Source organism: Balaenoptera physalus (assembly GCF_965194825.1).
Source record: "Balaenoptera physalus genome assembly, chromosome: 1".
In the NCBI taxonomy this organism is placed as follows: domain Eukaryota; kingdom Metazoa; phylum Chordata; class Mammalia; order Artiodactyla; family Balaenopteridae; genus Balaenoptera; species Balaenoptera physalus.
Genome location: NC_138882.1, coordinates 122,584,516 through 122,611,437, shown reverse-complemented (window position 1 = coordinate 122,611,437; position 26,922 = coordinate 122,584,516). Strand labels below are relative to the sequence as shown.

The 26,922-nt window shown below is 35.7% G+C and overlaps 1 protein-coding gene across 8 annotated transcripts in view; it reads left to right on the top strand.

The window, feature by feature from the left end:
• Positions 1 to 26,922, top strand: part of PRKACB (protein kinase cAMP-activated catalytic subunit beta) — a 148,656-nt gene that overhangs the window by 108,324 nt on the left and 13,410 nt on the right. For all 8 annotated transcript variants that reach the window (XM_082410459.1, XM_082410458.1, XM_082410461.1 and 5 more), the window contains 4 exons: positions 295 to 377; positions 3,095 to 3,221; positions 4,129 to 4,224; positions 7,199 to 7,321. In XM_082410459.1, coding sequence (XP_082266585.1) covers positions 295 to 377; positions 3,095 to 3,221; positions 4,129 to 4,224; positions 7,199 to 7,321 — 429 coding nt within the window. The remainder of the gene's footprint in view (positions 1 to 294; positions 378 to 3,094; positions 3,222 to 4,128; positions 4,225 to 7,198; positions 7,322 to 26,922) is intronic.

Sequence of the window (26,922 nt, the reverse complement as noted above, 5' to 3'; positions counted from 1 at the left end):
ATTACGTCATTGCCACAGTGTTTAATTGTTCAAGAGTTAAGTGTTCCCTGCAAGAGCAGGAACAGCAAAAATCCCAGACTAATCTGTGGCAAGAGTACCAGGGGGGAAAAAATAAGTGCCCCAGTGTAGAAAAGTTAGGGCCTTTTCCATTTATTCTCTATTTCCCAATGTTAGTAATGTATCAGATTTTTTAATTTGTCTTTTTCTAATTAAACATGGTGTTATCTTAAAATATTTTCATGCAAAATAATGTTTCATAATTTTGATTTATTTATCCTTTTTATTTGTTCATAGGATAATTCTAATTTATACATGGTTATGGAATATGTCCCTGGTGGTGAAATGTTTTCACATCTAAGAAGAATTGGAAGGTTCAGGTAACTAACACTTTACACTCCTCAAATCTTTATATGCTGTGTGTTTGTTTTAAACCAAACTTTTAAGTTATTGTCAATGTTAAAAATTTATTTCATTTAATTTAGTAATATTTTAGCTATATGAAGAGTTACAGGGAAACATTAATAAGAGGCCACATCATACTGAGTTTTAAAAATTAAATAAAAGCACCATGATAGCAGTATAAATATTCTAGCGTTGGTAGGTATCATGAGGGTCCATTATTTGAAGAATATCCAGATATTGCAAAAATTAATTGAATTTAAACCAGTATTTACTGAATAAATATTAATAATATATCTCTGGGGAAGAGGTTTGTGTAAGGATGAAGATAAGAGAGAAATATATAGAAAAGATAATCATTGGTATCATAGTGATAAAATTATGAAAGTTTGTTTTGCACAAATTTATTCTCCTTAACGTTGTTGCCATGTTGAGTTTTAAACATATATATGTAATTTAAAAGGAGTTTATACCTTATCATTAGGTTATTACTAATAAGGTCATACAGTTATTAAAAGTTTATAGATTCTGTTAACTTTACCTGTGTGTAATAGTTCGTAAGCTACTACTATTCATTAAAAATCACTATTAGAATGAAGCTGAAACCAAGAGCAGGTCCAGCTTTGTTCAGTATACTGTATATTGACATAATTAAAACATCAGTATGAATTCAAACAAGACTGAAGATGGTAATTCAATTCATGAAAACATGATGGTAGACTTGGATTACCATGAGATCATATTTAGTAATGGGCCAGAATGAGAGTTATTTTAGTTACCTTAGGCCTAAACCAAAATTCATTTATTGACCTAATATGTATAGGACACCTAATATATGTCAGGCACTGTGCTGATGCAGAGTAACTTCTGTTTAATGATTTTTTTTTAACTTTCTGTTGTCCTCTCCTACACTCCTTGTCCAGGCAGGTCCAGAATTCTCATATTGCCCTATGATAATTTACAGTTTTACACTGAATTACCACACCTTAACCCGTCTTCAAAAAATATTTTATCCATTTTCTGTGATTATTTCTTTTCTTTGCAACTCCCCACACTCTTATTTCTTTAATACTTAACTGGATACTAAGAGGAAAGCAAGTTGATTGACATAATTCACACAGAGACATTGCCTTTTCTAACCTTTCACACATACTATTTATATACTTGAAATGTTGCTAACTCCCACCTTAGAAACTTTGAGGCAACAGGAAGACTGAGTTATTGTTGAGCATGGTTCTAATCAGAATCAATGGAGTCATTACGATTCTCTACTTAAATAGTAACTGTCTAGACTTAAAGCTGCTATAGCATTAAATGTTCCTTATAGAATATTTTGCTCTGACCTTTCAACAATTTGGTTAAAGATCTATGTAATGTTTGTGTATCTCCAATCAAACACCAGTGTGGAGATAAACATAAAATGCTGAGTGCATCTTATGTTTATGATGATACGATGATAAATGCATCTCATATTAACGGGTGTATGAAGAAAATGAGAGGGGACTTCCAGGTCAAACGTTTCCAAAATTAGGGATAAATGTTTCAATGACCAGGATGATTCTTCTAATCTCCCTTTACAGTATTCTCATTCCTTGTCATAGGACATATGGTATAGCTTGTTATAGTGTCATGATAGGGCTGGAACTGGAAGGATATTATAAAATATTGCCACAAAAAAGTTTTTCTTCACATATTCATTCATTTAACAAATATTTGCTGAGCACTTGGTGTGTATCAGGCTAGGACCTTGGAAATATAGTGAGTGACAAGCAAAAGGAGTAGCATATACAATCTCTTTTTAGAATTCCTATTTTTGGTGCTACCAGATCAAACTCATGCCAGCCATCGTGAGGGAAATTCTATTCATAGTTAAGGTTGTTCATTGAGGACACAAATCTGAAAGTCATTGCAATATATCAGGAAGATTAGCAGAATTCAGTGTATACACTACAAGATGAAATAGAAACTCAAACTAGAAAACAGTACATCCTTTTGGAGTAATACTCAGAATGTGGCATCAAAATTACCATAATCCATCAGTTAATCTAATCTATGTATCCAGAACTCTGTGTATTTACCTAAATATACAGATTATACCTATGTTCAGGTATCTGTATAAATATGCATAGTAGAGGATTTGGAAATTCAGACACCAGGATTGAATCTGGTTTCAGAATGGGATTATTGGTATCTTTATTCTTCATTAATATTGTATGGCTCTTTTTCTATAATGAGCATATGTCACTTTTGTAGTAGTAACAGCCTGGGTAAAATGGCATAAATCTGCAGATTAATGCAGAAATTCTTTAAGTACTTGAAATTTATGAGAAAGGTAGATAAGATGAAGCCTATCAGCAATAGCAATTGCCCTGACAGATAATCTAACTGGTGCTTTTCAGTCATTCTCAATGTCTTCTAACATGGCCAATAATAATTTAAATTACAATGACAATCTGAGAGTTAAGTTTTCTTCAACATATGCTGCCCACTAAGTATATCAAAGCATTATTTGAAGATGATTTATAGATTTAGTAAATATTTGGAAACCAACATGTTTCTTTACATATGTTTAAAAGAAAAAAAAATTTTTTTTGCTCCCAAAATGCCTCTACCTCATGTTATTTTTTTTGTATAATCTACTAATTACTATATGTTAACACATTTTACCGAAAATCAATGTTTTGTTTCTTTGTAGTGAACCCCATGCACGGTTCTATGCAGCTCAGATAGTGCTAACATTCGAGTACCTCCATTCACTAGACCTCATCTACAGAGATCTAAAACCTGAAAATCTCTTAATTGACCACCAAGGTTATATCCAGGTATGACTTGAACACATTATATATAATGTATTTGAGAAATACTAGGTAAGAAGTTATATGTATTTAACAACTACCAATATTGGATTCTTTTTTTTCTTTGAGGGAGACAATTCTTCCTAATAGTTTAAACTGAGCTCACAGTTCTGTTGCTATTACAAAGAACCAAAAGTTCCATCAAAGATGGAACCCGTTTCTATCTCCCTTAGTCTATAGTTGTGAACTGATTTCAGGCTCCTGCGTAAAGAAATAATAGCTAAATTTGTGAGTACTCACTTAGTGCCAGGCATTATTCTAAGTGTTTTACATGTATCACCTCTTTTAATTCTGATAACACTATGAAATGTAAATACTATTGTTATCCTCATTTTAAGGTTAATGAAACTAAGGAACAGCAAGGTCACACACGTAGAGTCATAATTTGAACCCCGTCAGCCTGTCCCAAGAGTCCATGCTTTTTAACAGTACAGTGCAGCTACCAAAGGAGGCCCAGCTACCAATAATGGACTGGTGGTAGTGTTTTCTTTCCATTTGTACTATCAATAGAATGAGAGCATTCCTTTTTATGCAGTTATTAAGATTCTCCCAGTGATGCTTTTGCACTTCTGAGGATGTAATTAAGGGCAGAGGACAATGCTGGACTTAAGGAACACTCCTAGCACTGCTTCATTTTTATTAAAACTTTTTTTGGTTCATTTGTTTCTTTGTTTGAGTCAGGGAAAGGTTCTCCAGCATGGGTTGCTTTAACCTTTATTCACTAAACAGTGCGTTCTTGGATTAGTCTCAATTACATTGACTTAATTTTTTTCATGGTATTAATTTTAACTCTGATTTTTAACTTTCAACTTAAGTACAGCAGTACATTTATTATGAAATAATAAATGTTTACAAGTTTTTTTGTCTTTTATAGGTCACAGACTTTGGGTTTGCCAAAAGAGTTAAAGGCAGAACTTGGACATTATGTGGCACTCCAGAATATTTGGCTCCAGAAATAATTCTCAGCAAGGTATATTTATAATGTAGTTATGTAAGAAGTAGAAATATAAGGCATGCATCACTGTGGACTTTTATAAAAAAAAAGTTTATTGATCGATTTTACATGTTTATTTAATCTAAATATGAATTTAAATCTATTTGTTCATAATTACTAAAAAGTAATTATTTAGAGTCTACCACTAATCCCATAAACTGGTGATTTTAACTGTGAATCTGAGAGAATTAGTATGAATAAATCTGACCTCTAGATCCATGTTTTGAAGCCAAAAGCATAGCCTTTTCATAATTATTCCCAATACAGGAGGGCAAGGAGGCCCTTGCTCTGCATTACACCAAGAGGCAGACTAAAGATGACATGTACTAGTTGTCAATTCTTCCTTTGTTTCAACTTTACCACTTAAATGAAAAAAAATGTATGTGAATTATTTTTTTAAATTTTACTTTAAAAATAGGAAATTATAGCAATTGAATAGTTATAGTCTTATTGAATACAGTTCTGCTTTTCTAAACAGTGCAAAATGTGGTGAGAGAAATTTTTAATCATATCACAAAGGATGATTTAACTTTTGTTTTCCTTTCTACTGCCATCCCTTGGTGGAGAAAGCCAGAAAGGAGAGACTGATAATAACTGGGCACAGGAGCCAGGAAAGAGAAAGGGATAACACAGATGCTTTGATATTTACACATTGAATAACTACCCCCTGAATAATTGAAATTTGGCTAATTACAGAAGTATTAGACTAAAATAAAAGAATTCTTTCAGCTGTCCTCATTATCTTACATAATTTATATCATCTATAACTTTTAGTCTTTTATAATCTAAATATCATTAACATATTTCTTCTTTAAGTACATTTAACAAATAATGATAACATAGTAGGCACCAAAACTTTAAAAACTGTATGTGTGTATATATATGTGGTAAAAGAAATAGATATTCATTGTATGAAATTTGGAAAATATAGAAAAATATAAAGAAAGAATCAAAAAACCTATAATCTCACCATCCAGAGGTAGCCTTTTTAAAAAAACATTTTAATATATTTTTCTATGCATGTTATAGTGAATGTACAGTTTTGTATTCAGCTTTTTCACTTGAATGATAATAAGCATGCAAATATAATTCTAATGGCTTATTTGAAAATGTACCATATTGTATTTTGCCATTCTTCTATTGTTGAGTATTCAGGTTATTTCGTTTTTTTCTATTATAAATCACTGTGATAAACATCTTTGTACATAAAGCTTTTTCTATATTTTAAATTATTTTTTTAGGATAGATTCCTAGAAGTGGAATTACAGGGTCAGAGAGTATGAACATTTTTAAGGCTTTCAATACATGTTGCCAAAGCACTGTCCAAAAAGATTGTAACAATTCTGCACTTCTCAGCAGTGTTTGAGAGTACCTGTTTCACCACACTTTCTCCAGCATTGGGTATTCTTGTTTTAAAAACCATTACTAATTTGATAGACAGTAAATGATATCTAATTATTTTAATTCTCATGTCTGATTATTAGATTTTTTTAATGCTTAATAGTCATTTAGTATTTCTTTGTGTGTATGAATTATTAGTTCATGTCCTTTGCCCATTTTTCTATTATAATTTAGTATTTCTTACTGATTTGTTTTAGTTTTCCATACCTAGGGTATTGAAAGCATCTGGAATACTTACTATGAACATTAATACACTATCCAAAACATAGAAATCAAAGTTTGGTAAAAGGATCTGTTTCAACGTTACATGCTTTCATTATAGCAAAAAAACATGGTAATTACATTATTAATGAGTTGAATTTAAAGAATTAAAGCAAAGTTGATGTCATTTTTATTAGTAAAACAAAGTGCTAATCCTATTTTACTAGTCTCTCTCTTTTTAAAAACATACAGAAGCAGGAAATAAAAAGGAAAAATCTCTACATTATTATATTTTAGCCAGTAATTTGAAAATTAAATAGTTTATAAGCTAAAATTTTGAAAAAAGGTTGGACTAGGGGGACTGGCAAAGGTAATTAAAGGCTGTATCTGATGGCAGACTAAAAGATCTGGCAAGAACTCAGCTCATTTCTCTCCATGATCAAGTTGGTTTTTTTTTTTCATAATCTTTTGTGCCAGTTGATACTGATTATGGCTGATAACAAACTTTATATAAACATGTTAATATTTTATTCTTATTTATTTTCTTATCAATACTTCTAAATCTTAATTTTAGTAGGCTTAACATGAAAAAAAAAACCCAAATAAGAAACCTTAGAATTGTACATTTGGTTTGCAACACACTCTTTATACACATCATTTCCTTTCATTTGATGTAGTCCCCACAAAATCCCATGAATTAGTTATCTTTCTTGTATACCTTTTAGAGATGAGAAACAAAACACTAGATGAATAAAGTATACTTAAATATTTACATTTATTATGTTCCACATTAAACTTTTAGCTTTCATAAGATCCTGTGAAGTGGATGGGATTATCCCGAGTATATTCACCCGCTTAACTCCAACAATATAGAATATTTTGAAGTCAACTCCACTGTTTATTATGAAGTACAATATCTACTCTTTCATTTCAAAACTTTTGACCTTTCTAAGTATTCTCTAGAAAACCGGATTCATAATATTATGGAACTAGATTGGGCTTTAAGGGGTAATTTGGTCCAATTCCCTTCCTATTGTTGAGTAACAACTAAATTATCCCAATTAAACAGGGCATTTTTTATTGTCTTTAATATTCTTAATTATTTTAGGAAGAAGATTTAATAATATTTCCTAATATCCAATTTCAGTATCTGGAAATTCTCCCCTTTGTTTAATTCAAATGTGACCTGATACATTTTGTTTATTTTTTATTTTATCCTGAATTACTGCTCAGCAACTGCTTTTTAAAAATTTTCATATGCTTGAAGATCACTTTGAAATAATTTATGACTTAATTCTCCTCTGAGTGAATTAAGTAATAATTGACATTTGGTGTTGGTTTATCTTAGGGCTACAATAAGGCAGTGGATTGGTGGGCATTAGGAGTGTTAATCTATGAAATGGCAGCTGGCTACCCCCCATTCTTTGCAGACCAACCAATTCAGATTTATGAAAAGATTGTTTCCGGAAAGGTAAGTAATACAATTTATTATTCCTTTATTCATTATTTCTATAAACAAATGTTAAGCTTTGTAGATTGAAACCATTTGATGTCACCAGAATATTACCCTAAACTGGGAAAAGACAGAAATATCTATAGTTGCTGCCCTTATATTTAGCAGCTTAAATGAGCAGCACTCATTTAAGATAGCGTAAATACTGAATAATTGAAGTCTTTTAAGTAAAAAAGGGCAATTTTACAAACATATTAGCAAAATAATAAAGCAGTTTCCACTATTAGCATTTTTATCGCTTGTAAAACACAGGATCATAGCCCTAATTCTTCCATATTCCTTCAAATAAATAAAAATTGTTAGTTATTTCATGTGGGTATCTGCTTGGAGAGAAGTTTTAGGGGCTGTTTTTATATGCCGTTGCTTTTTTAGGAGAGACTTGTTTGAATTATGTCAAACATGACAAAATTGGACGTAGACATAGAATAGATAAGCCTTTTTAAGATGGGAATTCATATAAATGATGTAAACAGTTTTTCATGTTAATGTGATTATAGTTGCCATTGATCTTTAGCAAATATGAAATTAACATTAATTCTTCTTGGATATGAGTAGATGTACTATAAGTCAGAGTATTTTACATTTTGTAATTACTCCACAAACCTTTCTTCTTTTGCATTTATAATCCCTAATTTTGTTTCCAAGCGTATTTTGTTTAAAGGCAATCATTCACTCTTGCCGTAACTCATGCATTTAGATCCTTTTTAAAAATACTGCAGTCAGTTTTAATAGAGATGAGCCTGATTCAGTAGGCTTTCAAAAATTCCCAGAAGGCCTTCTATGCATTTATGACAGAGTTCATGGGAAGGGATAGTTTCCTTATATTTCCTTATTTTTCCTTTTCCTACATGTGGTATGCTCTATTAGTTTGTTTTTGTTTATGTGTTTGTTTTTGATGATATAACATCAGTCTTGACATGACATTCCCTGAGATGTGATATAGTTGACTTTTTTGTATTTTGTGATCTTCTAAGGCAGAGATAAGCCTAATCAACCTAAAGAATCTGGAAGGAGATAGAAGAAAATCTGTTTCTTTATATCTCAGCCAGATTCATGTTCTATATTTCGTATGAAAGCTGACCCTTAGCATTCATGAACTTAAAATTTATAATGTCAGCTATTCAGAAGGTACCTTGAATGTCCATAATATAATAATTTATCTTTTTTACTAAGACCCAAATTTAAATACCTGGATGGAACAATACACCAATAGAATGAGTCTCTCCAGCCACCTAGAACCCACATCTCAACACAGTGTTGTTCCATATGTCATAGTGCATATGCAGTCTACAGGGATCACAAGATTTTCAGTTATATTTTACTGTATTTTATGGGGGGAAGTTTTATATTATGGCAGGTTCACAAACTAGGGGACTAACTAAAGAACACATACTTCAACTATGTCAAAGGTAAAAAATAAATACCTCTTACAGCTAACTAAGCTAGGTTTTTGAAAGATTCACACTAAAGTAATATAGAAAGGCAGAACGAAGTATTGATATTTAGGTAATTAAGTATTACTGCTGTCCCTGCTACATTTGTAGATCTCTAAGCTTCAGGTTTCTTATATTTGTAATCGTTTTCACCCAGCAGAATATTAAAGTCAAAGTAAGAGAACTTTTGAGATGAACAAAACAAAAAATCAAGAAAAATTAATAGACAAGGCAGTGATTTATTTTTTAAGAATTTGAGAAGTGATTATGTAAAATCTCAAGAGAAAATAAGGCCAAAGGTCATATGAAGAATAATGAGAGGACTAAAATACTTTTAAATAACTGAATGGGAGAAGCATATTTTACTAGTACAAAGACTAAGAATGCAGAAATTATAGTAATAGTTCCAAATAATTACAGTTAATTACAGAGTTCCTGAATCTTTACTACATTGCTTTTATTTATACTTAATTTCATAGGAGGAATCAAATTTTCTGACAAGGATGCTGTCATAACTAAATTTTATTTACTTAGAAAAATTGTTTTAGCTAAAACAAATGTATCTTCATCTGTATGAATTGGCCTCTGTTTGCCAATCATTGTACATTGTGTAAATTTTTTTTGGCTACTTATGAATGTGTTTTTATTTCATATCAAACTTTAACATTTAGAATCCAGTGGTAGCACACGGTTTAAATTTAAATCTGCATAAATTCTAAAATTGTAACAGTTTAAATCCTGGTCACCTTAGAAGAGAAGAGTAGCAACATAAAATTTTATCATATCACAATATCTGATTTTTTTCCTTTATTTATTAGGAATACGATAGGGTGTTTGGTGTACTATTGTTTTTAACTAAAGGTGCCAGATTATCTCTCCCCATATTGGATGTAAAGTTTTCATTCCTTGTTCCCTTTATGCATTTAAAGTAGGACTCATGAAAACAAAATAATTGTTATTAAGTGATCTCTAGGATCTGTATTATTTGAATGTAAAATCATATTCACATTTCCCAATAAAACCATCTGTTTCAGCACTCAAATCCAAACTAGAAGTTATCTCTATCCACATTACAAAGTATTATTGTCTCTCTAGTTAGTAGCTAAAAGTCAAATTGGAGACGACTTGTTTTCAAATTTTTTAATTGTTCAAGTCATTGAAAATCCAGTTTTGGTCTTACAGATCCTGTATTTGTATTTAAATTTTTTAATGGTTTTAATGATATCAAATAACATTTAAAAATATACTTTTCATTCAGAATTTTTTTCTTTTTTTAAAAAGCATGGTATTTTATGCAACAATATTTTATGTTGATTATATTTTTGGAAACCATGTTATAAAGATTATAGGTATCATTGACTTATCAAAGTTAAATGAAATGTGTTTAATGAAGTGATTAATTCACTAAAGTACATATATTTGAACATTAGATTTTTATGTTCTTTCTCTATTTACAATATTTTAATTCAAATTGGTATTTATAAATGCACAGAAAGATGATCAATCAGCTTGTTAGATCCTCTCCTACACATATTTTGCCTTTAAAAAAAACAGAGGAGGTGGTATTTATTTATTTTTATTGGGGTATAGTTGTTTTACAATGTTGTGTTAGTTTCTACTGTACAGCGAAGTGGATTTCCCTGTGCTATACAGCAAGTTCTTATTATTTAACTATTTTACACATATTAGTGTATATATGTCAATCTCAATCTCCCAATTCATCCCACCACCCCTGCCCCCTGCTTCCCCCGCTTGGTGTCCATATGTTTGTTCTCTACATCTGTGTCTCTTTTTCTGCCTAGCAAACTGGTTCATCTGTACCATTTTTCTAGATTCCACATATATGCGTTAATATATGATATTTGTTTTTCTCTTTCTGACTTAACTTCACTCTGTATGACACTCTCTAGGTCCCTCCATGTCTCTACAAATAACCCAATTTTGTTTCTTTTTATGGCTGAGTAATATTCCGTTGTATATATGTACCAAATCTTCTTTATATATTTGTCTGTTGATGGACATTTAGCTTGTTTCCATGACCTGGCTATTGTAAATAATGCTGCAGTGAATATTGGGGTGCATGTGTCTTTTTGAATTATGGTTTTCTCTGGGTATATGTCCATTAGTGCGATTGCTGGGTCATATGGTAAGTATATTTTTAGTTTTTTAAGGAACCTCCATACTGTTCTCCATAGTGGCTGTATCAATTTACATTCCCACCAAAAGTGCAAGAGGTTTCCCTTTTCTCCACACCCTCTCCGCACTTACTGTTTGTAGACTTTCTGATGATGCCCATTCTAATCGGTGTGAGGTAATACCTCATTGTAGTTTTGATTTGTATTTCTCTAATAATTAGTGATGTTGAGCAGCTTTTCCTGTGCCTCTTGGCCATCTGTATGTCTTCTTTGGAGAAGTGTCTATTTAGGTATTCGGCCCATTTTTTGATTGGGTTCTTTGTGTTTTTGATATTGATCTGCATGAACTGTTTATATATTTTGGAGATTAATCCTTTGCCTGTTGATTCGTTTGCAAATATTTTCTCCCATTCTGGAGGTTGTCTTTTTGTCTTATTTATGGTTTTCTTTGCTGTGCAAGAGCTTTTGTTTCATTAGGTCCCATTTGTTTATTTTTGTTTTTATTTCCATTACTCTAGGAGGTGGGTCAAAAAAGATCTTGCTGTGATCTATGTCATAGAGTGTTCTTCTTATGCTTTCCTCTAAGAGTTTTATAGTGTCCGGTCTTACATTTAGGTCTTTATTCCATTTTGAGTTTATTTTTGCATATGGTGTTAGGGAGTGTTCTAATTTCATTCTTTTACATGTAGCTGTCCAGTTTTCCCAGCACCACTTATTGAACAGACTGTCTGTTCTCCATTGTATATCCTTGCCTCCTTTGTCATAGATTAGTTGACCATAGGTGCGTGGGTTTATCTCTGGGCTTTCTATCCTGTTCCATTGATCTATATTTCTGTTTTTGTGCCAATACCATATTGTCTTGATTACTGTAGCTTTTTCTGCATCTATTGAGATGATTATATGGTTTTTATCCTTCAATCTGTTAATATGGTGTGTCACATTGATTGATTTGTGTATATTGAAGAATCCTTGCATCCCTGAAATAAATGCCACTTGATCATGGTGTATGATCCTTTTAATGTGTTGCTGGATTCTGTTTGCTAGTATTTTGTTGAAGATTTTTGTATCTGTATTCATCAGTGATATTGATCTGTAATTTCCTTTTTTTGTAGTATCTTTGTCTGGTTTTGGTATCAGGGTGATTATGTCCTCGTAGAATGAGTTTGGGAATGTTCCTTACACTGCAATTTTTTGGAAGAGTTTGAGGAGGATGGGTGTTACCTCTTCTCTAAATGTTTGATAGAATTCACCGGTGAAGCCATCTTGTCCTGGACTTTTGTTTATTGGAAGATTTTTTTTTTTTAAACATCTTTATTGGAGTATAATTGCTTTACAATGGTGTGTTAGTTTCTGCTTTTAACAAAGTGAATCAGTTATACATATACATATGTTCCCGTATCTCTTCCCTCTTGAATCTCCCTCCCTCCCACCCTCGCTATCCCACCCCTCTAGGTGGTCACAAAGCACCGAGCTGATCTCCCTGTGCTATGCGGCTGCTTCCCACTAGCTATCTATTTTACGTTTGGTAGTGTATATATGTCTATGCCACTCTCTCACCCTGTCACATCTTACTCCTCCCCTTCCCCATATCCTCAAGTCCATTCTCTAGTAGGTCTGTGTCTTTATTCCCGTCTTGCCACTAGGTTCTTCATGACCTTTATTTTCCCTTAGATTCCATATATATGTGTTAGTATACTGTATTTGTTTTTCTCTTTCTGACTTACTTCACTCTGTATGACAGACTCTAGGTCCATCCACCTCACTACAAATACCTCCATTTCATTTCTTTTTATGGGTGAGTAATATTCCATTGTATATATGTGCCACATCTTCTTTATCCATTCATCCGATGATGGACACTTAGGTTGCTTCCATGTCCTGGCTATTGTAAATAGAGCTGCAATGAACATTTTGGTACATGACTCTTTTTGAATTATGGTTTTCTCAGGGTATATGCCCAGTAGTGGGATTGCTGGGTCGTATGGTAGTTCTATTTTTAGTTTTTTAAGGAACCTCCATACTGTTCTCCATAGTGGCTGTATCAATTTACATTCCCACCAACAGTGCAAGAGTGTTCCCTTTTCTCCACACCCTCTCCAGCATTTATTGTTTGTAGATTTTTTGATGATGGCCATTCTGACCAGTGTGAGATGATATCTCATTGTAGTTTTGATTTGCATTTCTCTAATGATTAATGATGTTGAGCATTCTTTCATGGGTCTGTCGCCAATCTGTATATCTTCTTTGGAGAAATGTCTATTTAGGTCTTCTGCCCATTTTTGGATTGGGTTGTTTGTTTTTTTGTTATTGAGCTGCATGAGCTGCTTGTAAATCTTGGAGATTAATCCTTTGTCAGTTGCTTCATTTGCAAATATTTTCTCCCATTCTGAGGGTTGTCTTTTGGTCTTGTTTATGGTTTCCTTTGCTGTGCAAAAGCTTTTAAGTTTCATTAGGTCCCATTTGTTTATTTGTGTTTTTATTTCCATTTCTCTAGGAGCTGGGTCAAAAAGGATCTTGCTGCGATTTATGTCATAGAGTGTTCTGCCTATGTTTTCCTCTAAGAGTTTTATAGTGTCTGGCCTTACACTTAGGTCTTTAATCCATTTTGAGTTTATTTTTGTGTATGGTGTTAGGGAGTGTTCTAATTTCATACTTTTACATGTACCTGTCCAGTTTTCCTAGTACCACTTATTGAAGAGGCTGTCTTTTCTCCACTGTATATGCTTGCCTCCTTTATCAAACATAAGGTGACCATATGTGCATGGGTTTATCTCTGGGCTTTCTATGCTGTTCCATTGATCTATATTTCTGTTTTTGTGCCAGTACCAAACTGTCTTGATTACTGTAGCTTTGTAATATAGTCTGAAGTCAGGGAGCCTGATTCCTCCAGCTCCATTTTTCGTTCTCAAGATTGCTTTGGCTATTCGGGGTCTTTTGTGTTTCCATACAAATTGTGAAATTTTTTGTTCTTGTTCTGTGAAAAATGCCACTGGTAGTTTGATAGGGATTGCATTGAATCTTTAGATTGCTTTGGGTAGTAGAGTCATTTTCACAATGTTGATTCTTCCAATCCAAGAACATGGTATATCTCTCCATCTATTTGTATCATCTTTAATTTCTTTCATCAGTGTCTTATAATTTTCTGCATACAGGTCTTTTGTCTCCTTAGGTAGGTTTATTCCTAGATATTTTATTTTTTTTGTTGCAATGGTAAATGGGAGTGTTTTCTTAATTTCACTTTCAGATTTTTCATCATTAGTATATAGGAATGCAAGAGATTTCTGTGCATTAATTTTGTATCCTGCTACTTTACCAAATTCATTGATTATCTCTAGTAGTTTTCTGGTAGCATCTTTAGGATTCTCTATGTATAGTATCATGTCATCTGCAAACAGTGACAGCTTTACTTCTTCTTTTCCGATTTGGATTCCTTTTATTTCTTCTTCTACTCTGATTGCTGTGGCTAACACTTCCAAAACTATGTTGAATAATAGTGGTGAGAGTGGGCAACCTTGTCTTGTTCCTGATCTTAGTGGAAATGGTTTCAGTTTCTCACCATTGAGGACAATGTTGGCTGTGGGTTTGTCATATATGGCCTTTATTATGTTGAGGAAAGTTCCCTCTATGCCTACTTTCTGCAGGGCTTTTATCATAAATGGGTGTTGAATTTTGTCGAAAGCTTTCTCTGCATCTATTGAGATGATCATATGGTTTTTCTCCTTCAATTTGTTAATATGATGTATCACGTTGATTGATTTGCATATATTGAAGAATCCTTGCTTTCCTGGAATAAACCCCACTTGATCATGGTGTATAATCCTTTTAATGTGCTGTTGGACTCTGTTTGCTAGTATTTTGTTGAGGATTTTTGCATCTATGTTCATCAGTGATATTGGCCTGTAGTTTTCTTTCTTTGTGACATCTTTCTCTGGTTTTGGTATCAGGGTGATGGTGGCCTCGTAGAATGAGTTTGGGAGTGTTCCTCCCTCTGCAATATTTTGGAAGAGTTTGAGAAGGATAGGTGTTAGCTCTTCTCTGAATGTTTGATAGAATTCGCCTGTGAAGCCATCTGGTCCTGGGCTTTTGTTTGTTGGAAGATTTTTAATCACAGTTTCAATTTCAGTGCTTGTGATTGGTCTGTTCATATTTTCTATTTCTTCCTGGTTCAGTCTCGGCAGGTTGTGCTTTTCTAAGAATCTGTCCATTTCATCCAGGTTGTCCATTTTATTGGCATAGAGTTGCTTGTAGTAATCTCTCATGATCGTTTATATTTCTGCAGTGTCAGTAGTTACTTCTCCTTTTTCATTTCTAATTCTATTGATTTGAGTCTTCTCCCTTTTTCTCTTGATGAGTCTGGCTAATGGTTTATCAATTTTGTTTATCTTCTCAAAGAACCAGCTTTTAGTTTTATTGATCTTCGCTATTGTCTCCTTCATTTCTTTTTCATTTATTTCTGACCTAATCTTTATGATTTCTTTCCTTCTGCTAGCTTTGGGGTTTTTTTTGTTCTTCTTTCTCTAATTGCTTTAGGTGCAAGGTTAGGTTGTTTATTCGAGATGTTTCCTGTTTCTTGAGGTAGGCTTGTATTGCTATAAACTTCCCTCTTAGAACTTCTTTTGCTGCATCCCATAGGTTTTGGGTTGTCGTGTCTCCATTGTAATTTGTTTCTAGGTAATTTTTGATTTCCCCTTTGATTTCTTCAGTGATCACTTCGTTATTAAGTAGTGTATTGTGTAGCTTCCATGTGTTTGTATTTTTTACAGATCTTTTCCTGTAATTGATATCTAGTCTCATAGCGTTGTGGTCGGAAAAGATACTTGATAAGATTTCAATTTTCTTAAATTTACCAAGGCTTGATTTGTGACCCAAGATATGATCTATCCTGGCAAATGTTCCATGAGCGCTTGAGAAAAATGTGTATTCTGTTGTTTTTGGGTGGAATGTCCTATAAATATCAATTAAGTCCATCTTGTTTAATGTATCATTTAAAGCTTGTGTTTCCTTATTTATTTTCATTTTGGATGATCTGTCCATTGGTGAAAGTGGGGTGTTAAAGTCCCGTACTATGATTGTGTTGCTGTCAATTTCCCCCTTTATGGCTGTTAGTATTTGCCTTATGTATTGAGGTGCTCCTATGTTGGGTGCATAAATATTTACAATTGTTATACCTTCCTCTTGGATCGATCCCTTGATCATTATATAGTGTCCTTCTTTGTCTCTTGTAATAGTCTTTATTTTAAACTCTGTTTTGTCTGATATGAGAATTGCTACTCCAGCTTTCTTTTGATTTCATTTGCATGGAATATCTTTTTCCATCCCATCACTTTCAGTCTGTATGTGTCTCTAGGTCTGAAGTGGGTCTCTTGTAGACAGCATATATATGGGTCTTGTTTTTGTATCCATTCAGCCAGTCTGTGTCTTTTGGTGGGAGCATTTAATCCATTTACATTTAAGGTAATTATCGATATGTATGTTCCTATTCCCATTTTCTTAAATGTTTTGGGTTTGTTATTGTAGGTGTTTTCCTTCTCTTGTGTTTCTTGCCTAGAGAAGTTCCTTTAGCATTTGTTTTAAAGCTGGTTTGGTGGTGCTGAACTCTCTCAGCTTTTGCTTGTCTGTAAAGGTTTTAATTTCTCCATCAAATCTGAATGAGATCCTTGCTGGGTAGAGTAATCTTGGTTGTAGGTTTTTCTCCTTCATCACTTTAAGTATATCCTGCCACTCCCTTCTGGCTTGCAGAGTTTCTGCTGAAAGATCAGCTGTTAACCTTATGGGGATTCCCTTGTGTGTTATTTGTTGTTTTTCCCTTGCTGCTTTTAATATGTTTTCTTTATATTTAAGTTTTGATAGTTTGATTAATATGTGTCTTGGCATGTTTCTCCTTGGATTTATCCTGTATGGGACTCTCTGTGCTTCCAGGACTTGATTAACTATTTCCTTTCCCATATTAGGGAAGTTTTCAAGTATAATCTCTTCAAATATTTTCTCAGTCCCTTTCTTTTTCTCTTCTTCTTCTGGGACCCCTATAATTCGAATGTTGGTGCATTTAATGTTGTCCCAGAGGTCTCTGAGACTGTCCTGAGTTCTTTTCATTCTTTTTTCTTTATCCTGCTCTGCAGTAGTTATTTCCACCATTTTATCTTCCAGGTCACTTATCCTTTCTTCTGCCTCAGTTATTCTGCTATTGATTCCGTCTAGAGTATTTTTAATTTCATTTATTGTGTTTTTCATCGTTGCTTGGTTCCTCTTTAGTTCTTCTACGTCCTTGTTAAATGTTTCTTGTATTTTGTCTATTCTATTTCCAAGATTTTGGATCATCCTTACTATCATTATTCTGAATTCTTTTTCAGGTAGACTACCTATTTCCTCTTCATTTGTTAGGTCTGGTGTGTTTTGACCCTGCTCCTTCATCTGCTGTGTTTTTTTCTGTCTTCTCATTTTGCTTATCTTACTGTGTTTGGGGTCTCCTTTTCACAGGCTGCAGGTTCGTAGTTCCCATTGTTTTGGGTATCTGTCCCCATTGGCTAAGGTTGGTTCAGTGGGTTGTGTAGGCTTCCTGGTGGAGGGGACTAGTGCCTGTGTTCTGGTGGATGAGGCTGGATCTTGTCTTTCTGGTGGGCACGTCCACGTCTGGTGGTGTGTGTTGGGGTGTCTGTGGCCTTATTATGATTTTAGGCAGCCTCTCTGCTAATGGATGGGGCTGTGTTCCTGTCTTGCTAGTTGTTTGGCATAGGGTGTCCAGCACTGTAGTTTGCTGGTCATTGAGTGAAGCTGGGTCTTGATGTTGAGATGGAGATCTCAGAGAGATTTTTGCCGTTTGGTATTACGTGGAGCTGGTAGGTCTCTTGTGGACCAGTGTCCTGAAATTGGCTCTCCCACCTCAGAGGCACAGCCCTGATGCCTGGCTGGAGCACCAAGAGCCTTTCATCCACATGGCTCATAGAAAAAGGTAGAAAAAATAGAAGGAAAGAAAAAAAGAGGATAAAATAAAATAAAATAAAGCTATTATAAAGCAAAGCTATACAGACAAAATCTCACCCAGAAGCATACACATATACACTCACAAAAAAAGGAAAAGGGGAAAAATTAATATATCCTGCTCCCAAAGTCCACCTCCTGAATTTGGGACGATTCGTTGTCTATTCAGGTATTCAACAGATGCAGGCACATCAGGTTGTTTGTGGAGTTTTAATCCGCTAATTCTGAGGCTGCTGGGAGAGATTTCCCTTTCTCTTCTTTGTTCGCACAGCTCCCGGGGTTCAGCTTTGGATTTGGACCCACCTCTGCGTGTAGGTCGCCTGAGGGCGTCTGTTCCCTGCCCAGACAGAACGGGGTTAAAGGAGCAGCTACTTTGGGGGCTCTGGCTCACTTGGGCGGGGGGGAGGGAAGGATACGGATGCGGGGCGAGCCTGCGACGGCAGAGGCCGGCATGACGTTGCACCAGCCCGAGGCGCGCCGTGCGTTCTCCCGGGGAAGTTGTCCCCGGATCACGGGAGCCTGGCCATGGCGGGCTGCACCGGCTCCCGGGAGGGGAGCTCACAGGCTGTTTGGTGGCGGCAGCAGCAGCCTTAGCGTCTCATGCCCGTCTCTGGGGTCCGCGCTGATAGCTGTGGCTCGCGCCTGTCTCTGGAGCTCCTTTAAGCGGTGCTGTTAATCTCCTCCCCTCGCCCACCCGGAAACAAAGAGGCAAGAAAAAGTCTCTTGCCTCTTCGGCAGCTGCAGACTTTTTCCCGGACTCCCTCCCGGCTAGCAGTGGTGCACTAACCCCTTCAGGCTGTGTTCATGCCGCCAACCCCAGTCCTCTCCCTGGGATCCGACCGAAGCCCGAGCCTCAGCTCCCAGCCCCCGCCCGCCCTGGCGGTGAGCAGACAAGCCTCTCGGGCTGGTGAGTGCTTCTCGGCACCGATCCTCTGTGCGGGAGTCTCTCCGCTTTGCCCTCCGCACCCCTGTGGCTGCGCTCTCCTCCGTGGCTCCGAAGCTTCCCCCCTCTGCCACCCGCAGTCTCCACCCGCGAAGGGGCTTCCTAGCGTGTGGAAACCTTTCCTCCTTCATGGCTCCCTCCCACTGGTGCAGGTCCTGTCCCTATTCTTTTATCTCTGTTTTTTCTTTTTTTCTTTTGCCCTACCCAAGTTCGTGGGGAGTTTCTTGCCTTTTGGGAGGTCTGAGGTCTTCTGCCAGCGTTCAGTGGGTGTTCTGTAGGAGCAGTTCCACGTGTAGATGTATTTCTAATGTATCTATGGGAAGGAAGGTGATCTCCACGTCTTACTCTTCCGCCATCTTCTCTTACTCTTCCGCCATCTTCTATTGGAAGATTTTTAATCACAGTTTCAATTTCATTACTTGTGATTGGTCTGTTCATAATTTCTCTTTCTTCCTGGTTCAGTCTGTCAAGGTTTTATTTTTCTAAGAATTTGTCCATTTCTTCCAGGTTGTCCATTTTATTGGCATATCGTTGCTTGTAGTAGTCTCTTAGGATGCTTTGTATTTCTGCACTGTCCGTTGTAACTTCTCCTTTTTCATTTCTAATTTTATTGATTTGAGTCCTCTCCCTCTTTTTCTTGATGAGTCTGGCTAAAGGTTTATCAATTTTGTTTATCTTCTCAATGAACCAGCTTTTAGTTTCATTGATCTTTGCTATTGTTTTCTTCATTTCTATTTGATTTATTTCTGATCTGATTTTTATGATTTCTTTCCTTCTACTAACTTTGGGTTTTGTTTGTTCTCCTTTCTCTAGTTCCTTTAGGTGTAAGGTTAGATTGTTTATTTGAGATTTTTCTGATTTCTTGAGGTAGGATTGTATTGCTATAGCCTTCCCTCTTCGAACTGCTTTTGCTGCATCCCATAGGTTTTGGGTCATTGTGTTTTCGTTGTCATTTGTCTCTAGGTATTTTTTGATTTCCTCTTTGATTTCTTCAGTGATCTCTTGGTTATTTAGTAACGTATTTTTTAGCCTCCGTGTGTTTGTGTTTTTTACATTTTTGTTTTTCCTATAATTTATTTCTAATCTCATAGCATTGTGGTTGGAAAAGATGCTTGATATGATTTCAGTTTTCGTAAATTTACCAATGCTTGATTTGTGACCCAAGATGGGATCTATTCTGGAGAATGTTCCATGTACACTTGAGAAGAAAGTGTAATCTTCTGTTTTGGGGGGGAATGTCCTATAAATATCAATTAAATCTATCTGGTCTATTGTGTCATTTAAAGCTTGTGTTTCCTTATTTGTTTTCATTTTGGATGATCTGTCCATTGGTGAAAGTGGGCTGTTAAAGTCCCGTACTATGATTGTGTTACTGTTGATTTCCCCTTTTATGGCTGTTAGCATTTGCCTTATGTATTGAGGTGCTCCTATGTTGGGTGCATAAATATTTACAATTGTTATATCTTCTTCTTGGATTGATCCCATGATTATTATGTTGTGTCCTTCTTTGTCTCTTGTAATAGTCTTTATTTTAAAGTCTATTTTGTCTTATATGAGAATTGCTACTCCAGCTTTCTTTTGATTTCCATTTGCATGGAATATCTTTTTCCATCCCCTCACTTTCAGTCTGTATGTGTCCCTAGGTTTCAAGTGGGTCTCTTGTAGACAGCATATATACAGGTCTTGTTTTTGTATCCATTCAGCCAGTCTGTCTTGGTTGGAGTGTGTAATCCATTAACATTTAAGGTAATTATCGATATGTATGTTCCTATTACCATTTTCTTAATTGTTTTGGGTTTGTTTTTGTAGGTCCTTTTCTTCTCTTGTGTTTCCCACTTAGAGAAGATCCTGTAGCATTTGTTGTAGAGCTGGTTTGGTGGTGCTGAATTCTCTTAGCTATTGCTTGTCTGTAAAGCTTTTGATTTCTCTGTTGAATCTGAATGAGATTCTTGCTGGGTAGAGTATTCTTGGTTTTAGGTTGTTCCCTTTCATCACTTTAAATATATCATACCACTCCCTTCTGGCTTGCAGAATTTCTCCTGATAACTCAGCTGTTAAATGTATGGAGTTACCTTGCATGCTATTTGTCATTTTTCCCTTGTTTATTTTAACATTTTTCTTTGTCTTTAATTTTTTTCAGTTTGATTACTATATGTCTCGGCTTGTTTCTCCTTGGGTTTATCCTGCCTGGGACTCTCTGTGCTTCCTGGACTTGGGTGGCTATTTCCTTTCCCATGTTAGGGAAGTTTTCTACTATAATCTCGTTAGGTAAGCTTTCTACTATAATCTCTTCAAATATTTTCTTGGGTCCTTTCTCTCTCTCTTTTCCTTCCGGGACCCCTATAATGTGAATGTTGGTGCATTTAATGTTGTCCCAGAGTCTCTTAGGCTGTCTTCATTTCTTTTCATTCTTTTTTCTTTATTCTGTTCTGCGGCAGTGATTTCCACCATTGTGTCTTCCAGGTCACTTATCCATTCTTCTGCCTCAGTTATTCTGCTGTTGATTCCTTCTAGTGTATTTTTCATTTTATTTATTGTATTGTTCATCTCTGTTTGTTTGTTCTTTAATTCTTCTAGGTCTTTGTTAAACATTTCTTGCATCTTCTTGATCCTTGCCTCCATTCTTTTTCCAAGGGCCTCAATCATCTTCACTATCATTATTCTGAATTTTCTGAAAAGTTCCTATCTCCACTTCATTTAGTTGTTTTTCTCAGGTTTTATCTTGTTCCTTCATCTGGGACATAGTCCTGTGCCTTTTCATTTTATCTGTCTTTCTGTGATTGTGGTTTTCGTTCTGCAGGCTACAGGATTATAGTTCTTCTTGCTTCTGCTGTCTGCCCTCTGGTGGATGAGGCTATCTAAGAGGCTTGTGCAAGCTTCCTGATGGCAGGGACTGGTAGTGGGTAGAGCTGGGCATACCTCTGGTGTGCAGAGCTCAGTAAAACTTTAATCCGCTTCTCTGCTGATGGGTGGGGCTGGGTTCCCTCCCTGTTGGCTGTTTGGCCTGAGGCGACCCAGCAGTGGTGCCTACAGGCTCTTTGGTGGGGCTAATGGCGGACTCCAGGAGGGCTGACTCCAATTAGTACTTCCCAGAACTTCTGCTGCCAGTGTCCTTGTCCCTGCAGTGAGCCACAGCCACTCCACCCCGCCCCCCACAGGAGACCCTCCAACACTAGCAGGTAGGTCTGGTTCTGTCTCCTGTGGGGTCACTCCTCCTTCCCCCTGGGTCCTGGTGCACACACTACTTTGTGTCTGCCCTCCAAGAATGGAGTCTCTGTTTCTCCCAGTCCTGTCGAAGTCCTGCAATCAAACCCCATTGGCCTTCAAGTCTGATTCTCTGAGGATTCCTCCTCCCATTGCCAGACCCCCAGGTTGAGAAGGCTGACCTGGGGCTCAGAACCTTCACTCCAGTGCGTGGACTTCTGTGGTATAATTGTTCTCCAGTTGAGAGTCGCCCACCCAGCAGTTTTGGGATTTGATTTTATTGTGATTGTGCCCCTCCTACCATCTCATTGCAGCTTCTCCTTTGTCTTGGATGTGGGGTATCTTTCTTGGTGAGTTCCAGTGTCTTTCTGTCAATGATTGTTCAGTAGTTAGTTGTGATTCCAGTGCTCTCGCAAGAGGGAGTTGGAGGTGGTATTTAAATGTCAAATTATTCATGCAATATTAAGGTTCAGGTTTAGAAATGCATAGTTAACAGAAAAGTCTTATAATTCCCACATTAACTGTGCCTCATCCTAGCAATACATATGCTAAGTTTCTGTATATAGTCTTTAAATTTAATACTTCAGTGCCATATACGCTATACAAGAATCAGTTATGGTTTCCACGGCAACTCTATCTGGCTGCATTACTCTTGTTAATACAAAAGTTAACGTTGTGTTCAAAAATGACATTTGCAAATAAGGTGGCAGGCAAGTAACAGCTGTGTGGAAACCTTAAAGTTAGAGTTTTTGACTTATGTAACTAAAAAAAATTCTTAGTTCCATTATGTATGAAGTAAATATTATTCCATTTTTAATGAGCACCAAAAACGTACAAGGAGACACTATAAAAAATATAAAGTTGTAAACATATGTATACACAGAATGATCCAAGTGTCAGTTAATTTTTTCCTGAAGAGCAATCCACATTCACATGAAGTGTAGTTGATTAGCAGCCAGATGGCTTTTCCCTTCTATGTCCAAGGTCCCCAAGATCATTCCCAGGTTAGATGATTCACTAGGAAGACTCACAAAATTCAGCGTATAGTAATACTCAAGGATTGAATACCTTTCATTGTAACAAGTACCTTACAAGAAAGTTTATAAACTAAAATCAGCAAAGGCAAAAGTCACATGGGGTAATGTCAGAGGAAACCAGCACAAGCTTTCAAGAGTCCTCTCCCAAAGGAGTCAAAAAGGACACTTCATTCCTCCAGCAACAAATCTGGCAACATGGATGAAATGTTATCTATCAGAGAAGCACAGTAAAGACTCAGTGCCCAAGGGTTTTATTGGGATCACATATACACCCTCTACCTAACACATAGCAAAATCCCAGACTCCCAGAGCAAAAACAGATGTTCAGCATAAACCATATTGTTTCTACCAACAGTCTAGGTACAGTGAGCCACTCATGTCATTTAAGGAAGTTTCTTTTCAATGTCTGGAACTTTGAATCACCATTCCAATTCCCAGATACCTGCCAAGTGCCAAACTTGCAGGCAGGCCTTCCTGAAGGGTAGCAGTCTCAGGCCTGCTATATTTTCTCTTTTTTGTGTATTCCTAAGTAATATACACATATACAGATATACCACTACACTTTTTCTAAGGTACCATTGTTAATGCTTTTGGAGAAATTAAAATGCCATTTTCTATTTGGCATGACTACAGTTAAAGAGACTTAACAGTACGCAGGAGTTATTTTCATGAAGTACAAAAACAGTTATACCATTTACATAAAATCCAGGGCCGTGTTTTAACACTTTGCTGTGGACATTTAAAATTCTTCTTAATACCTGCTTTGAGACAGTCCTTACCTTAGGGGTCCTATGGGCAAATGATTGCAACTTGTTTTGCAGGGGATAGAATGAGGACGGGGTGGGTAATAACCTTTTGCAACCATCTGAATTCATTATGTCTATGCACTGTTTCTGCATAGGTAAGAACAGATCAGAGAGCCCACAATCATGGTACTAATATTTATTTATAAGTATTTTGTTAATGTCCTAGATGTTTCTTTTTATATATAGGATCCAGGTTGATTAAACTTTCCCTGGGTCCTATGAGGCAGTGTGGAACTTTGCACCATATCTATTAGAAAGCCTAATGTATGAAAAGTTGTTATGTGTTTTGAAAAATTAACTAATGTATATGCTCAGTTTTTCTAGATAATTTTTTTACTGGGATGGTAGATTTCTTGAACTGTACTAATTTAGAGAGAGGATTTCTCAAAATTTATTCCAGTATGCATGTGGACAGAAGTTAACAGATTATTTACTGTATGCAAACTCTTTTGAGTCATTTAAGCCCAGTAAATTTTACCTTGATGCATAAAAGATAATGTTACTGGTTGAACAATCTTTTCCTCTATAAATTGCAGAAGAATAGCAGTAAAATTTTTCTATTCTTCAATCAAAGATCAACTTTGTAATTTCTGTGATTAAGCTGAGTATAGACAAACTTGATTTTGGTCTTATTTTATTTCTAAAGTTAAAAGAGTCAGTGAATTTAAATCACCCAGTATGCGTACTATTAACAACATGCACTGATTTGCTTTTTGGATGTAACTTCTTAAATTTTTAGAAAGTAATAGTTACTCCTAAAACTAAAATGTACAAGACTTTATAATCAGTGCTGAAAGCAGAACAATATTCTGTTTGCTCAATTCAGAGTGAATTTCACAGTTGTTTTAACATATTATGTAATATAATTTGACAAAGTTGTTTAAGGTATCAGCTATATTCACAATTCTGTCCTTATAAAACGGTTATGGCTGTCCATTTTCTCCCTGCCTCTATCAAATTTAAGAACCTTAGGAAAAGAAGAGAGTGTTTGTTGTACAAATTTAACAGGTGGAGCATGAGACAAGAAGAAAAGAGGAACTTCTTACACTCTCCAATGACTTTTCTAGCACAAGTACCCTTGGGTAGTCTGGAAACATAATGATAGATATTGCTGACTTCCAGGTTCCTTCTTTGATTCAGAAATTCAACTTCAGTTCATTAAAACATTACCCTAATGAAAAGATTTAAAAAATGAAACATGTATTGAATTAGTGCCTGCAAGATGCAAGGCAGTTTCACAGGGAGTTCCCTGGCAGTCCAGTGGTTAGGACTTGGTGCTTTCACTGCGTGGGCCTGGGTTCAATCCCTGGTTGGGGAACTAAGATTAAGATCTCAAAAGCTGCATGGCATAGCCAAAAAAAAAAGAAAGGCCGTTTCATAAAAGTTAACTAATTTCTTTTCATACCTGCCAGATGAAATATACTCTTATCATTTTATAGATGAGGTAAGTGAGACTCAGAAAGGTAAAAGAGTTTGCCCTAAAGCATAGAGAATGTATGTAACTGGAGTTGGGATTGGAACCCAGATATTCTTTCTACTAAAGAAATAGCTTAGTAGAATTTTTAAGATGACAAGAATGTTCCATTTTACTTGATTTAACTCCCTTATCCTATGTGTAGGTAAATCAAGGCTCAGAATTGCCCAAAGATAAAAGCTGGTTTGTGGCAAAAAAAGAAACAGAATCTAGTTCAGTGGTTCATTCATTACTCCTTCACTTGGCTTCAGTGACTCTTCATAATCTTAGTTTTATTCCTGAATTACTCATCTTTCCTTCTAAATCTCTTTGGCTTGATCCTCTTCTTTTTCTGCATTTCTTCCATTGGTGGTCTCATTCTCGTTATGACTTTTAATGCTACCTGACAGCTCCCAAATTCATTTTTTCCGTCCATACGTGACTTATTGAGTTGTAGACTTTTGTATCCAACTTCCTACCTGAAATTTCCACTCAGCGGTCTAATAAATATCTCAAATTCAACCTAAAACTGACAGATTTTTGTTTTCCGTAGCTAATCTGTTCCTCCCACCATCTTTCCCATCTCAGTTGATGGCAACATTATCCTTTCAGCTACTTTCAGTTACTCAAGACAAAACACCCTGGAGTCCTCACTCCATATTTGATGCACAGGAAAACCATTTTGGCTCTATCTTTAAAATATATGCAGAATTCAACTACTTCTTACCACCTTCACTGATACTGCTCTCTAACATTAAGTCAGATCCTGTTACTCCTTTCAGAACTTTGCAATGATTCCCCATTTTCTTCAGAGTAAAAAATTAAAGACCTTACAAAGCAAGGTTTTGTCAGGATAACAACATTTTTAAAGGGTCACTCTTGTTGCTAAGTTTCTTTCTCACTAGAATATAAACACTGTGGAGGCAGGAATCTTTGTCTCCCTTTGGTTTACTACTATATCCCAAGCACATCAGTGCCTAGCACATAGACGGTATTGAATCAGTGTTTGTTGAATTTAAGTTCATGCATTCATTAAATATTTATTAAGCTTATGGTATATGACAGACCAGTGCTGGATACAGAAAATCAGCTGTGGTCTCTGCCTTCATGAAGCTTTCATGAAATAGATGCCCATTCTCAGAGATACTGATTCTGTTGGTCTTCTGTGTATTCCAAACATCTGTATTTTTTAAATTATTACAGATGATTTTGATACACATGATGTGTTAAAAGCTTGTTGTGTGTGTCTGTACCTCACTGTAGAAACAGATTTATTCTCAAGAATATATCATTAGGAAACTCAGAAGTAACTTGGTCTCTAAGGGTTGAAAAACATTCCTAAACAGGAAATATTAGGGGAAAGAAGACCCAGTAAATACTCTAGGGAGTACATATTGTACAAACACCTCTTTCATGTTAAATAATGCCAGTTTCCAATAACCTTATCACTCACATCTACTGGTTGAATGGGGTTAGACTGTCTCTTTTCCACATCTAGCTCTTTACAGCTGTTTTCACATTATTTGCCCTATCATATATTTTGTGCTATCATGGACTGCAGAAACATGTA